Source organism: Strix uralensis, chromosome 21 (genome assembly GCF_047716275.1).
Source record: "Strix uralensis isolate ZFMK-TIS-50842 chromosome 21, bStrUra1, whole genome shotgun sequence".
Taxonomy (NCBI): Eukaryota; Metazoa; Chordata; class Aves; order Strigiformes; family Strigidae; genus Strix; species Strix uralensis.
Window position 1 is genome coordinate 10,628,831 of NC_133992.1, and position 15,285 is coordinate 10,644,115.

General features: G+C 60.5%; 1 protein-coding gene across 2 annotated transcripts; it reads right to left on the minus strand.

Moving 5' to 3' along the window:
• Nucleotides 1-256: 256 nt before the first annotated feature.
• On the minus strand, nt 257-9,065 carry PHF19 (PHD finger protein 19). 2 transcript variants are annotated; one of them, XM_074891152.1, is made up of 15 exons: nt 9,013-9,065; nt 7,448-7,648; nt 7,096-7,177; nt 6,885-6,980; nt 6,701-6,801; nt 6,427-6,575; nt 6,017-6,112; nt 5,691-5,759; nt 4,594-4,714; nt 3,495-3,562; nt 3,214-3,384; nt 3,030-3,117; nt 2,662-2,747; nt 2,459-2,554; nt 257-2,124 (listed from the first exon to the last, which is right to left on the minus strand). In XM_074891152.1, the coding sequence occupies exons 2-15, from the start codon at nt 7,637-7,639 to the stop codon at nt 1,773-1,775; spliced, it is 1,767 nt and encodes a 588-aa protein (XP_074747253.1). In that variant the 5' UTR covers nt 7,640-7,648; nt 9,013-9,065; the 3' UTR covers nt 257-1,772. The 2 variants fall into 2 exon arrangements, with proteins under 2 accessions (XP_074747253.1, XP_074747252.1); XM_074891151.1 differs by lacking the exon at nt 9,013-9,065 and adding an exon at nt 7,738-7,811.
• Between the last annotated feature and the right edge of the window lie 6,220 nt (nt 9,066-15,285).

Consider the following 15,285-nt stretch of genomic DNA (forward strand, 5'->3'; position numbering starts at 1 on the left):
GCTTCTCCCCCAAGCGGGCCACCGGGCACACGCCGAGCCAAATATTCCTGCTCCTAGTCCAGGCAGGGAAGCAGCTCACACCTGGCCCAAACCAGGCACCAGAAAACGCTGCTTGCGCCACGGCCCCGTGTGAGGCACTGGCACCTCGCAGAGGCCTGGTGCCTGCTGGAGGAATTTAAACAACTGGTGACGCCCTTCCCGGGTGTCCCACTACGTTATTTTAGCAGTAGCTGGAGCAGAAGTTTATTTTAAAGGGCCACACTTTGGCCTCTGGTTTGCAAATGTCACCTGCTCCCTCGTGCCAATTACAGTGATGAATTTTCTTAAGTACTTTCACAACCTTTTCAATTCACCCTGGGGTCGGCAGATCCTGCGAGCACACGTATGAACAACGAGGGGGCTGTAAGGACAGGGTGTGCTGACAGAGCAGGACCAGGCAGCCCCCCCAGCATCACCCTCTGTCCCATGGGACAACCACAGTGGCAATGGGGGAGAGACAAGGAGGACAACATTAAAAATATATATCTCTCTCTCTTAGAAAAAAATTCTAACAAATATGTCTGATGATATTAGAATTTTTTTAAAAAAGATAACTGCTTTGCTCCTGAACAACCTGGCAGTATTGCTTTAGTCAAAGAAGGGGGCTGCTCCTTCTCTTCCACACACAAACCGACCCCACGTGCTCACAAACACCGAGGCTACGCCAGTACCAGAAAGTGTGGCCGCTCGCCAGCAAGGCGCAGCCACGAGGCCACGGGGATTGCCACAGGGACCCCCGTACAACCCCCTCCCCCTCCCCCCACTGTCCTCTTCGGCCTTTTTGGTTTGTCTGATCGTTTGGCACATTCAAGACGAAGATTCCTGTGGGAACAAAGGCCTCAGGCTCCGGTCTGTGAAATGCCCATGGTGGTTTTAAGGCAAGGGCGTATCTTCAGGCCGATCTCTTCCAAGACCGTGATTGTCAGAAGAACAGGGAAATGAAGCTGGTGCATCATCACACACAGTCCAGGTCACTGGACAAGAGCAACCACGTACATCTGCCCCGTGGCCACAAAAGCTGGCCACATGTGGGCTGTTTATGGGGCATTTTCCCCTCATTTAAAACAAACCACATTCCCTTAATGAAAGGATTTATGAGGAGGAGGAGAAGGCTGTACACCGGCTCTGGTGAGAGTCGCCCAACGTTTCCTATGGGCACAGGGACGGGCTGTGAATGCACGGGTGAGCGAGGTGCTTTTTGCTCTAGCAGCAGGACCCCCTCGAGTCTGCTCTGTAAGGCTTGGACGTGGGGACAAGTCAGGCTGTGCCAGCCACCGGCACGACGTCCGTCTGCGTGAGCACATTGTGGGTTCCCCCCAAAGGGGCTTCCCCAGGGGGTGCCCAGCTGTGCCGGGGGGACCCTCCTGGAAAGGCCAGACCTCACTGCTCTTACCACCACCGTGATGGTGCCTCGGGCTCAGCCAAAGGCTCCATCAGGAAAGCGCAGCTGGGCCACGCTCTTTGCATATACACGGCCAACAAAATAACAATAGTTAAAATAGAAAAAAATCCAGCGACAAGGCTGCGGGTTTCACCCCTGACGGCACCGGCTTGGGCGCTGCCTCCACCCGTGGTGGTTCCTGGGGAGCCGGCCCAGCCGGGACCCCCAGCGTGGCAGGGTCCCAGCCCTCCCCGCAGGCCAGCGCCCCTCCTCTGCTTCACGGCGAGGGTCTCCCCATCATCCCGATCTCCTCCGGTTTGGCTCCGGGAGAGGTTTAGGGGCCCGGCGGGGCTCAGTATGGGGTCGTGCCTTCCCACTCCACCAGGTACTGCACCTTCCCCTCCAGCGTCACCCGCCGCGCCAGCACTTGGTACTTCTCGCCGCAGACCAGCCTGCCCGCCGCCCCGAAGTAGCTGCTGATGGAGGACTTGAGGTGGGAGAGCGAGGAGTCGTCCTCGCTGATGCTCTCGAAGGTGTGGCTGTCGATGCCGTCATCCGGGCGGTCGGGGCCGCAGGCTGCCTCGCTGCCCTCTGGGGTGCCCCCGGCCGGGCGCCCGCCCGCCTCCCCGCCTCTCCTCTTCGCCCCGGCCGAGGCGTAGGCTGGAGCTGCCAGCTTGCGCTTGCGGCTGCCCACAGTCCTCCGGCTGCAAGGGAGGGGACAGAGGAGGGGTGAGGGCAGCACCCAAAAAACGCCCCCGACCACGCTGGCTGCGCCCACCACCCTGTGAGCCTGGAGGGAGCATGCTGGGAACGCGGGTGAGCCCAGCAAGGACAGACAGCCCTGATCCTGCACGCCCAGCGCCGCTTTGGGACCACCAGCCCGTTCGGGGAGGCAGGGAGGACAGGCCCCCCAATGCAGGACATCCCTGTGGCGGGACACGAGGGTGCTGCGGGGGAAGAGGGGCAGCCCCTCACCCCCCATGCCCCGGCTGTGCCACCAGGACCCCTCTGGAAGGGGGAAAGGGGCACAGCCCTCACCTGGACTCGTAGGAGAGGCTTGTGGTGGCCGAGCCCGATGTGCTGGCGGCATCCGTGGAGTCCACGTCGGATAGGAAAGTCTGTCCCGAGCTGGCACTGGGGATGGGATGCAGCGTCAGCCCCAGCCCGGCACAAGGAGCACAGCAGCTCCCCACCGCCCCCCTCCTTTGCCACCCACACCCCCCAGGCCTGGCCACACAGACCTTTTCAGGCTCTGAATTTCATCCAGTGTGAAGTCAAAGATGCTGGCCAGGTGGTGGTTGGTGCTCCAGGCGGAGGTGAAGTCACTCTGCACCACAAAAACAAGCTCACTCGTCACTGCCGACCGGAGCGCTGCTGCCCACAGCCCCGGCACCGTCACCCTCTGCCCCGGCACCACCGCGCTCCCCCCCACCGCCCCACGGAGGCGGGTTTGCCACCGAACATTTGCAAACCCCACGGGGGGCTCTCCCTGCCCGCAGCAGCGGGGCAACCTCGTGGGGAGCCCCAGGGATGGGGCCTGGGGGGCGGGGTTCCCACTTGGCTGCCAAATCCCGGGATGGTCGCGCAGAGGAGGGGGCGAAGGACTCACGCTGGGAATGGCGTCCTCCAGCAGGAACTTGGCCCTCTTGCGCCGCGCCGCTCGCCGCTTCTGCTGCTGGAGCTGCCGTGGCAGCAGGCTGCAAAGCAAGGCAGGGGTGAGGCTGCCGGGCCGCCCCAGGGGAGTGCGAGGTGCTGTGGCAATGGGGGATACCTGGGCGAATTTGGCCACTCACCTGTCTTTATGGACATATTTGCTTTTTCCCTTCTTTTTCAGCTCGCAGGAGCCGCTCTCACCCACGCCGGGGGCTTTCTCTGGCAGCACCTTGCTGGGGGGGTTCGGCGGGACACGGATCCGCAGGCGAAAGATGCATTTCTTCTTTTTGATTTCCTTCCCACACAGAAACCTGGGTGGCAGAGGGAAGGAAACAGCCCTCAGGCCAGGGCGGGGGCCCACAGGAGCATCCTGCATCCCATCCTGTCCCCATCCCTCGCCCCGCCGCGCCCTGGGGCTCACCTGCTTTTATAGCTGTTGAGAGCGTTGAGGAGGTGGGGGCCGCGCTCAGAGATGGGGGTGCCCGTCAGCTGCGGAGAGATGAGGTCAGGCAGGGCTCGGCGCCCGCTGCCGTCATGCAAAAACTAAACAGACGGGGGAACCCGAACTCCGGGTTTCGGCTCCTGCCCAAGGTCAGGGAGCCAGGGACGCCGGAGCCACCCGAGTTTGGCAGGGGAGGGAGTTGTCTGCGGGGACCGAGCTGTCCCAACGCCCTGACAGGTTGCAACATGCCTTGGTTCTAGCGCTTCTCCCGGCTCTGGCCTTGTCGGGTGCGACACCCCAACAGAGGGAAACCCCAGCACAGAGGAAGGTCATTAAGCTCATTCTGAGCAGGAGCTGCCTGTGCCGAGCGCTGCACGAACGGGATTTTGCAGAGATGCCCAAGCTCTATCGGAGTGGGGCTGTTGGCACGGTGGCACAGGTCGGCACACCCCCTTCCACTATCCAACCCCCGACTGCCCCAGCTGCCCCCCAGCCCCAGGAAAGGTCCCTCAGCTCTGCCCAGGGCCCATGCCTGGGGCTCAGCACTGCTTCCCAGCGTGGGGAGCAGCATCCTCCACCGCCGACGCTGGTCGCTGGGGACACCCTGCTCGGACACCAACCCCGGGGTGGGTGAACAGCTCATGGGAGCTGCTGGGTGTTGCCAGCAGGTTCAAACACCCCCGGCCGGGTGCTCCTGCCCACCCACAGAAACCCGGTGTGTGTTTTAAAGCTCCTTCCCTGCGGGGGACTGTCCAAGGCTCGGGTCACAGTGAGCAGGCACTCCCAAAGCTCCGACCCTTTCTGAACAAGTAACACTCAAACACACCTCGGCGTCGGCAGCCGCTGAGAGGGGAAAACAACCCAAACAAGGGGCAGAACTCGCTGCCCCACCATTTCACCATGACCACTGCCCTTCGCTGGCCAACGTGCCCCAGCCTCAGGGGCTCGGCCACTGCGGGGAAGAAGCGTCCAAGTCCCTTTGTGTCAGGGCTTTGGGGACAACCGGCCGTGACTTGTGTCCCCAGCAGCCCCTCTCCCTCCCTGCAGCTGCTGTCCAGCCCGGGCTGTGTGTTTTTACCTTCCCAAGCTGCAGCGGATCCCAGTGCTGGTTCACGAAGGCCAAGATCTCCTCAAAGTCAAAGTACTTCTTCTTGCTCTGCACACCCAGGTTGTAGAGGGCGAGATGGACGACATCCACCCTGCGGGAGAGAAGTGGAGGAGCGTCAGCAGCCGCCCTCTCCCTGGCAGGGCGGTGCCCACCAGCTGCTCTGCTCTACCAGCGCTGCTCGAGCTCAGCCCCCAGCACGGTTCTCCCAAAACTCACCCGCTGGAAACTGGGACCATTCCCACACCTCACGGGAAGCAACTCAGCCCAGAGGCACAGCCCAGGGGATGCCACAGGCAGGACAGCATCCCTTGAGCTCTAGGGAAGGGTGGGACGCTGCCCGCAGCTGGGGGCAACCCCAAACACCAAGACCCCCAAGCCTAGGAGCTGGAGGACACGCCATTCCCAGGATGAATGCCCAGTTTTCCAGCTTTTTAATAAGCCCCAGCTGTGTGCTCTTGCTGCAGTTAGGTACAGGAGTAGGACAGCTCTTATCCACATGAAAATAGACTATTTTAACAACACAGTCTGTCTGGTGGGATTTTACACTTGCATCTCTGAAAATGAAAGCCAAGCAACATATCCTGCAGGATTTCCCTTCTTCTCCCAGCCTGCTGTGCTGCTCGGTGCAACGTCCCCAAGGCAGCCACGTCCCAGCAGCCCGTGAGCAGCAGTAACACGTCTGACACGGCCGAGCACAAGGAGAACAGCAGGGAAAAGCTGGGCTGCTGGCACTGTTAATATATTTTATAAAGTGCTTTCAGACTGTCAAGGTACGCTAAACAGTACCACTTGTAAACTTGTATTTAATCACAGAATTTGATGACTTGTCACCCAATTGCTTTTTGCTGTTATCTTCTGCCAAATGTGTACCTTGGCTCCTGGACAAACAGGAGGTTTGGGGCAGATTGAGAAACAGCCTCCCTGGAAAACAGCCCCACAGGGCCGGGCAGGAGGAGCTGCACACCGGGCACTGAGCAAAGGCTCCTGCTCAGGGCCTGGCTGGGATGGGCAGGAGGTGCCCCACGGCCACCCCGGCATGTCCCGAAGGAGCTGAGGCCATTTCTTACCATCTCAAGGGCAGGCGCTTGATGTATTCAGGTCCCTGGTTGCATACGGAGCAGAAAAACACATAGAACCTGGAAAATAGTGGGGAGGGAGAGCGCTGGGGGTGGGGTTCCTCACAGAGGACAGTGCTCTGGGTGCCAACAGGGACAGCGGAGCCAGGAGGATCAGGGACTGGGCCACCCGCCTGCCCTCGGGGTGGCTGATCCACATCAGGGCCACAGCCAGATCGGGGAGATACAGACCGGGGATGTGTCCATGCATGAGCCCCCACCCTGGGGAACAGCTCTGATGTCCAGCACCAGCCCCACAAAGTCCAGAAGGGACGTACCGGTCCCCGAACATCATGGGGTCGCTGAGGCACTGGGTGCAGGCTTCGTGGAACCACTGCCGGCAGCGGTAGCACTGCAGCATCTTCAGGTACCACCTGGGGAGGGAAAGGAGGAGGGTGATGGTGAGGGCAGCCACCGCCCCGGCCCCCTCCCAGGCACAGAACCCCCCAGCCAGGGTGAGAAAGTTTGGCCCTAACTGGTATTTTCTACAGCCTCTGTGAGCGAGCGGAGACCTGGATGGCAAAGGCAGCGTGGGCAGCAAAGCCACCAGCTCCAGGAGCAGCACCCTGCAAGCTGAGGACTTCCTTCTGGGGCAGGAAAAACCCCCCACCCTGATCCCAACCACCTTTGCAAACGCTTTACCCCACAAAACCAAACGCGCCCCCCCTCCCTGCAGGCAGGGGCTTACTCGCCGGGGCCGCCGCAGTAGCAGTAACACTGCTGCTGGTTGGTCCGGTGCGGGGAGTCCCACTCGAGCAGGTCGGGGTTGTAGGACAGCACCATCTTGACGGCTTGCAGCGTCTTAGCGATGGCTCCCTTCTTCAGGGCACCCCCCTTCTGCAGGAGCCAGCGGGATGGGGGTCAGCACAGCCCCCCGGGGTGGCGGAGGGGCCGCATCCTGCCCCGCTGCGCCAAGGGCGGGCGGTACGCAGAGCCAGTAACCCCGGGGCAGCCCCACTCACCCGCACGGCCAGGGCGAAAATGCAACGGCGGCAGAACCACGGTGTCCCCAGCGGGCCCTCACCGCCGCTCGCCACCGGGACGTGGCACTGCTGGTGATAACCTGCGCGAGGGCTCAGCGTCAGCGCCGCCGCGCCGGCCGGCCCCCCCCCCCATCCATCCCCGGGGCGAGGCGCCTGCACTCACCCAGCCCGCACTTCCCACAGATGAGGATTTCGTTCATGGGGCCCGACGTCTTTCCCAGGCAGATGTTGCACTTGGGCTCCTCCCCGGGGACACCGGCTGCGGGACGGGGGTGGCAGAGTCGGAGACGCGCGAGGCACAGCCACGTGTCTCTGTGGCGCCAGGAAGGACCCCCTGGCACGGCGGTGGGAAGGGAGGATGGGGCAGCACTCACCATGCTGGATGTCCTTCCAGAGGACCCAGTACTTGGAGTTGTCCTCAAACGTGACGAGGCAGCTCTGCTTGGAGCCGCTCACCTGCGGGGAGAGAGCGGGAAGAACCACCGGGCATCAGCTCCCACTCCCAGCACTTCCCTGTTTTCCCTGGTGACCAGCCCCGCCTCTTGGGGCTGCAGGAGGTCAGGTTGGGGTGCGACCCCCAAGGGCAGGACATCAACCCAAAATACGCCAGTGACCAAAGAACATGTTGCAGCCCAGGCCAGCACCCCTCTGAGCTGCAAGCCAACACAGGAATGGCACTAGCTACACTTTGGGTGCCCACTTTACCCTTCTGGGTGCCCACCTTACCCTTTTGATCTTTCCAAGGTAATAGAGCCCATCGGTCCAGCGGCACAGCACGTACTGCCCCTCCGTCAGCTTGACCATGAGCTCTCGGCAGCCGCTGCTCCTCCGTGCTGAGGCAGCGGCCGGTGTTTGCTGGACACGGCCAGCGGCCCCGTAGACATCCCGGATGATGGGGTTGAGCTTGGCGGTCTCCATCAGCAGAGCCTGGAGGGGACGCACACGCTCGTCACCCTGCCCTCGTGCCGCGACACAACACGCCCATCGGCCGAGCGCGGGGTCCCGGAGGGTTTTACCTGGAAGCACCGAGCCCGGGGCTGGTTCAGCCCCACCAGCGGGTGCTCAGGACCCGCGAAACAAGCGCTGATGAGCCAGGTTTGATTATGGAGCAGCCAGAATTTCTGCTGCTGTCGAGCAAGAGTGAATGAACCCCCCGACCGCCCCGGCTCCCGCAGCGCGGAGCCACCTCACCGCGGGGCACGGAAACACGCCACAGGCCTGCACAGGCTCAGCCTCAGGAAGGGGCACGTGAGGGATAACCGCTTTAAATTTAACGTGGTCCGTAATTCACGATTTCCTCGCTGTTCGCAGGCTCCCAAACCGACGGGGCCGCCGCACGAGGGGGGAAGCGGCAGCCCCGCGCCGCAGCGAGCGGAACCGAGCGCCGAGCTTCCCGGGGAGGGCAAACGGACCGTGCTGGGCCGCCAGCGCCGTCGCCGCAGCCCGAGCTGCGATCGCCACCAGACATCACTCAACCAACTTAAAAAACCAACTTAAAAGTGACTTTCCCCCCCCCACATGCCTTTACGCTCCCGTCACGGCAACACGCGGGACCTCGCGCCGCGGATCACGACACGAAACCTCGCCACGCAACCCCCTCTGCCCGCACCCCGCTGCTAACAACGCTCCCGCTTCCCCGCGAGCAGCCTCGATGGGCGGCAGCGAGTAAACTGACGGTAAACCGGGGGCGACCGGAAAAAAGTTTAAAAAAAATTAAAATTTTTTTTAAAAAGGCGAAAAAGCGAGCTTCTGCGGGCCGGGGGCTGGCAGGAGCCGCCGCAGCGAGCTGTGACATGTCCCCGCGCAGTCTGCGCGGATTTACGCGTGGGGAGCAGCGGGGGCAGCTCTGCGCCCCCCCCCCCCCGCCCCGCTCCCTGCAAGCCCCGGGGGGCGCCCGGCGGAGGGTCTGCGGCGGGCGGGGAGCTGGGGGGGGACGGGGACACAGAGCTCCCGCCGCTCCCCGGTCACGGGTGGGAGCTCCCACGCCGGGCAGCGGGATAAGCGGCGGGAGGGGGGGGGCGGGGGGCACGGAGCCGGGTGTCCCCCCCTCTCCCGGCGGGCGGCGGGGCCCGGTGGCACCTGCCGGGCGGGAGCAGCGCGGGCAGCCCCGGGAGCGGCGGCCGCGGGCCCCGCCGCCATTGGCTCATTCAAAGCCGCCGCCGCGCCCGGCCCCGGCCCCGCCGCCCCGGGCGCTTCCCGCCGGGCTCTGACACCCCCCCACCCCTAAAAACCCCCACGTTCCCCCCCTCCCCGCCTTCCCCGTGCCCCGGGCTCCCGCACGCTGCCCTTACCGCTGCGGCCGCGCCGCCCCTCAGCCGCCGCCGGGCCGGGTCAGCGCCCGCCCGCCCGGGGCCCGCGGCGGGGAGCGGCGGCGGCGGCAGCGCGCGGCGGCGGGGGCAGGGCGCGGGGCGCCATCTTCCCGCGCTTCCCCCCCCGGCCCTCCCCTCCCGCGGGCATTGACGTCCCCGCTTATGCAATTAGCGCGGGGCCGCCTCCCGCGGCTCCCAGCGCAGCGGGGCTGGCACGGCCCCGCTGCCCGGCGTGGGCACGGAGTAACCCCCCCCGCTGCAAGGGCAGAGCGCCCGCGGGGGCGTGGGGTACCTGCTGCAGCCCCCCCTCTCCGTGGGGTACCTGCTCCCCCCCGTGGGGTACCTGCTCCCCCCCGTGGGGTACCTGCTGCAGCCCCCCTTCTCGGTGGGGTACCTGCTCCCCCCCGTGGGGTACCTGCTGCAGCCCCCCCTCTCCGTGGGGTACCTGCTCCCCCCCGTGGGGTACCTGCTGCAGCCCCCCCTCTCCATGGGGTACCTTCTCCCCCCCGTGGGGTACCTGCTGCAGCCCCCCTTCTCGGTGGGGTACCTGCTCCCCCCCGTGGGGTACCTGCTGCAGCCCCCCCTCTCCGTGGGGTACCTTCTCCCCCCCGTGGGGTACCTGCTGCAGCCCCCCCTCTCCGTGGGGTACCTGCTCCCCCCCCGTGGGGTACCTGCTACCCCCCCCCTTCTCTGTGGGGTATTTGCCCCCTTCTCCCGTGGGGTACCTGCTCACCCCCTGTGGGGTACCTGTCGCTGTCCCCGCTGGTACCATCACCCCCACCCGAGCCCCTCCGGGGCATCCACATCACCCCACCCACCCTCTTGCTGCACCCACGCAGCCCCAGGGAGGGGGGGGCAGCCAGGACCAGCCACACACCCACCGCCTGAGGAGTGGGGACCTTCACCCTTTGCCCCACGCAGGGGATCTCCCTGCCTGCCCCCCCCAGCCCCCCGCATCCCGGTGTCCCCAGGATGGGGCGCAGGCTGGGGCGCACACGGCGTTGTCCCGCGTGAGGGAACAACCTGTGCTGGTCGGGATTCCTAGAAGCGGGGGTAGCCTTTCTCTGAATCTCCGCAGAGAAAACCAATCGCTGCAAAAATGCTTCAGTCGGTGCCAGGAAGAAATCTGAAGGATTTGCTGTTTGTTGGAAAGCGCTGCCAAAAAAGTAATGTTTTCAGGCCTGCTCAGGCAGCCGAGGAGCTGATTCCTGGTGTAGCGTCTGGGCCAGACACAAGCAGAGCCGATACAAATTTTACTGCTTGTAATCGATGAGCCCCGCGCAGCACCCTGGGGTGGCTTCCCCTTGCTGGGGTTCACAGCACACCTGCAAAAAAATCATCGTGCTGCAAGTGAGCAGCTCCCCCGGGCGTCAGGAGGGACTGGCACAGTGCTGAAACACCTTTTAAAGACCCTTCTGTAATTCTGTCCTCTTAGAAATAATTTTTTTAAATCAAACTTTCCCATAAAACACTGGGGTCTGAGTGTTCCCTGCACTGCAGCCGGCCCTTGGCAGCGGGCGAGCGATGCTGCGTGTGCGAACCTGACGGGAAACGCGATTCCCCGAGCGATGGGTATCGCCAGGGCCTTCTCCTCTTCGCTGTGCATGTAAGGCAACGGTGGCAGGTGGGGGCTGTTCCATGCCGTGCCGTGCCGTGCCCACACCCAACTGCTGGGCCCGTGTTTGCCAAGGTTTAGGCAGCTGAAAAAAATGTCAGCTTGAAACAACCATCCTTCGCCTTCACGGGGAACCTGACGCATCTTCAAAACAGTCAAACAACCAAACTCTGCGGTGAGTCACGCTGTGCTAGCCGTGAGTCACCGCGGGATTAAAATAACTCTTGCACCATAACTCTCCCCCTGGACAAACACCGCTGCTCGCTTCACTGCACTTGGTGGTGTGGGGTTGGACCGAACGCGAGTCGTCTGCGCGCTCCTGTCCCAGCCTGTCCCCGCGCGGTGCTGGTGGAGCCGTGGATGGGGACGTCCTTACACCCTCCTCCCCAGCCACCGGGGTTTGTGTTTGCAGGATCTTGGTCGCTTGCCATGGGAGTGCAGATGATGTGGCACGTAAATCAAACACGGGATCAAGTTCCCCACGGGTGTAAGCGGGGATAACCTTACTGAAAACCCTCTGGCCCAGAGAGGGCACCCCAAACCTGGCCCCTGCCAATGGAAAGAGCACAGTGACATTGCCCTGGAACAACAGTCCTAAACAAAACGGGAAAAAAAAAGTAATTTGAGATGCATCCTCTATTTCCAAACACGGATGAAGCCATGCAATCGCATTTAACTCTGGTTTCTTTGCAGGTGCTCCTGCCACACCATCCCCATCGAGCCTGGCCTCAGCTCCTGCTGCGGTGAGCTTCTGGGTGCTGCTCTCCTCCTCCTCTTCTTCCTTCTCTTCCTCCTCTTCACCTTTTTACTCCTCCTCCTCTTCTGCACACCTGCCTGGCATTTTCTGCACACCCCTGGGGAGTCGGGGGAGCCGCTGGAAATCCTGTTTCTTTGGCACCGTGCAAAGGTTTGTGGCCCCTGGCAGACTCTGGTGGGGGGCTGCTGGCTGCCCCTGGAGCAGGCGCACTGGTCAGCCACAGCTGAGTGGCTGGTTTCACTCCAGTGGGGCTCCAGGGACGCCTGACACACTCCACCAGGGAAGGAGCACCCACCCGGGCCCACGCTGACGTGAATATTTCTGCACCGCGCCCACATCCCCAGCTGAGGAGACCCCAGTGCCGCGGCGTGCAGAGCCGGCACAAGGTGCTGACCTGCTCCCCGTGCCAGCTAAGCGAGGAAGCCCCCGTTTACATCCAGCTGTTAGGAGCAGACTATTCCGTAAGCAAATGAACAGAAATTAATGAGTCCTCGGCCAGGCAGCGGGGCCAGCGCCGGCTCCCAGGGCATGTCACCTCTGCTCCTTCCCCACTATTGAATTTCCAAACAAAACCAGCATTTGCAAAATGATTTGAATGAAGCCCCAGGTAGTTAACTACTCCAACACCCCCATTTTGTCCTCAAAACCTTTTTGTTGCTCCTCCACACCCTGCACTTGCAAAGGTGGGGAAGGCGCTTTCCTGCTCGCACGAGGACGGAGCAGCCGGAGAATCGTGGCTCAGCCCGGCCGGGAGCTCTGGCCAGAGCTGAGCCTGTGGCGTGCACGGGGCGAGCAGCTCCCGGCGCTGCCTTTCTTTCTGCTTTGAAAACTGCCAAGAAATCGGGTAGCTTCTTTTCACAGTGTTTTTCTTTCTTTGAAAACAGGAGTGGGAGGAGGGGTTGTATGTTGGCTTGTAGTCTTGGAAACCGAAGCCGAGGAATATTGAATGGAAACCCAAACATGAAGCTGCCTATGAACTACGGGCCTGATGTGGAGACAGGATCTGCAGAAACGCCTCGCGCTGGCTGCAGCCGCTCCAGAGCCTCCTGCGGCCGCGCGACATGAGGCTGCGGCGCCGAGACCGCGAGAGCCGGCGCAGCTCTCGTACGCGGTTCAAAACAATTCTCAAGTGCCATTTCCATCTGGAGATTCAGCTGGTAAAACAGGACACATCCATGCCAACAAAAGTAGCTACAACCACAGTAGCTTGAGGCTATTGACATAATTCTCTCTCTCTCTCTCGGCCAACGCTTCCCTCTGCTCGACAGATCTCAACCACCTTTTCACTGAAACCATCTGATTGACCAACACAACCAAGTTAAGCTCAAAGCCACTGTGCGCAAGGTTTTGAGTTCTTTCCCTGTCCTGAAGAAGGGCTTATAAGCCTGAAAGTTTGCCTGTTTTTTTCCAGCATTAGTAGTAGATTAAAAAAAAATAATTATCTTTCCCTACAAACCTTGTCCTTGATTATTTTAGACCGTCGTAGCTCCAGAAGCGCTATGTCTCTTTGCCATCCCAGCTGTTAAACATGGAGCAACTGGTCCTGACTTAGCTCACTAAAACTCTTTGATTTTTCTGCATCATTTGATTCAGTCCAGACCAAAAAAATCACTTTGGCTGCTCATTTCCACAACAGAAGTGATTTGCTGGATTAGAGAACTCTTGATATCACCCCAATTTCAGTTTCTTTCCCAGTAAGTGTCATCCGTTTCCTTATCAGGACGGTTTGTGGCTGAAGGTCTCGGAGATGAAAATCAGGAGCCTGTTCCAGGAACAGCAGAGCCCGGAGCGGAGCCCCGTGTTTGGAAAGCGCCGCGGCTCAATGCATTCCACATGGACACGGTAATGCTCCGGCAGCGCCTCGCGCGTCGCGGCGCAGGGGGAGTCAACTCTTGTTCGAGCCCTTTCAGAGCAAAGTGATACAGCAAAGGGCATATTCGAACAAAGGTATGGTTGTAATTAGAATCAGAGCAGCTAAATCTGACATTCAGCTGTTTTAAGCCAGCTGTGCCTTTAAAAGGAAGAGCGTTTAGGCATGGGTTTCATGTCTTTTTAGTGTTTATTTTGCATGAATTTAACCCGTATCCTTTTTTTTTTAAACTTAACTTTCTTCGCATGCTTCTATGCAACTGCATAAGACATGAAGAGCTTGTAAGTGTTCTTACAGCTGTACAAGTTTTATATTAATGGAGCCCTTACATAATTTTGACATAGATGTGTTATGTACGCGTCTGCAGTTCCTGAGCACGGCTCAAAAAGAAAGAAAGAAAGAAAGGAAAGCCCATTTTGTTTCTGGGGAAAAGTGAAAAATGGAGAGTGAAGATCTGTGTTTACTGGGGGATGTTTGCACTGCTTACCCAGCTACAAAACTGCAGAAAGCAAAAGCCTGTTAGTGCAACTGTAATTATCAGTGCTCAAGAAGAATTTGGGCTGTGTCTGTGAGGTGCGGTGCTGTGCAGGCAGGGACCCCCCGTGCCACCGCCCACCCCTGAGTCCAGGGCACGGCTCCATGGGTGGCTCTGGTAGCCCCTCACTTGCCTTGGGGGATTTTGCTCCCCCTTTCCTCTAGCAGGGTGTTCCCAACCCACATCCCAGCCTGCAGCGCAGAAATAACAGGCTCCATCTCTCTTTATCTCTGGAGGAGCTGAGGGGAGCCCCAGAGTCAGTCCTGCTCGTCCAGCCCACGATGCTCTTCCATGGGCTCCGTCCCACGGCTCACTGCTGTGGCTCCAGGGTACCCCGCTGCCTTGAGTAACCTCAAGACCTTTCCATCAGTCACACAGAGCCCACAATAAACGTGCCGCTTTCCCATGTTTCACAGCAGTTCAGCTTGCCTCTGCTTCCCGCAAGGCTGGCTCTTACCTGCTCCTGCTGTTTTTACACAGCAGGTAAGGTGCTGTTTTTACACCACCGAGCTGTCTGCCCCATGGCTACAGTTGGTACCGAATTTCCTCCCTTTGCAGACGTTTGCTGTCCAGGCCTGAGTCACCCCAAAAGCTGGCTCCATGCAATGCTCCTCCAGTGATTTTCTACCGAAATCCCACCTCTGCCCCAGCCCTGCGCTGCAGGACGATGAGCACAGGCTCCTGCAAAAACTCTGCAGCCTTGCAGCTTTCCCCCCCATTTTATTTCCCCTTGGGAATCTCTGGCTGGAAAGAAAACTGGAACGAAAGGGCTTCTGATAAAGTTTTAAAATTGATTTTTACCAAGAGGGTCCCTTCTTCCATCGTCAGCCCTGTCCTCCAAGGAGGACGCCCCAGCGAGGGCTGCGTGGGCTCCCCCTGCTCCCCCCTGCAGAAGGGAGGTGCCGAGCGGGGTGTCCAGCCCACCCCGTCCTGCCCCACTCTCGCGTCCCGGGCAGGGCAGGCACAGACGGGTACCGGTCACACCGGGACGGGCAGAGCTCTGCTCCATCGTGTCCTTTCTCTGGGGTATTTATTCAGCGGGTGCGGATGCTTCTGCTCCCCTGCAGCTCCTGCTGCTTCGGTGTGATTTGACCTTCTGCCTGCAGCAACATCGGGCTCCTGCCACCAGCGAAATCCTGTCTGTGCACCGGATTTGAGGAAAATCAGTGTAATTGTTCCTGGTAGAGCGACACTAGAGCAAAGCACGGAGGCGTCAGGTCATTCACTCTCCGCTGGATGTATCTCTCAGCCTGCACACACGTACATTTTTGCTTCCCTCGATGTAGACACAGACACATAAATATTCTCTCTCGCACAGACATATTCACATCTTCTCTCCCACACACTTTCTCTCTTTCCCCAGCTCTCACCCACACACGGTTTTACTCACTTTCCCCCACCTTTTCTGTCTCTCGCACACAAGGAAAACCCTCTTAATTATTTTTAAGAAATAAAAGCTCTACATGGAAAAGGATTTT

Excerpts from the sequence above, each read along its gene's own strand:
- PHF19 (XM_074891152.1), bottom strand. The coding sequence starts at position 7,639 with ATGGAGACCGCCAAGCTCAACCCCATCATCCGGGATGTCTACGGGGCC. Across the intron at positions 7,178-7,447 it reads ACCTTGGAAAGATCAAAAGG|GTGAGCGGCTCCAAGCAGAG; the intron begins GTAAGGTGGGCA and ends CTCTCCCCGCAG. Across the intron at positions 4,715-5,690 it reads AAGCGCCTGCCCTTGAGATG|GGTGGATGTCGTCCATCTCG; the intron begins GTAAGAAATGGC and ends TCTCTCCCGCAG.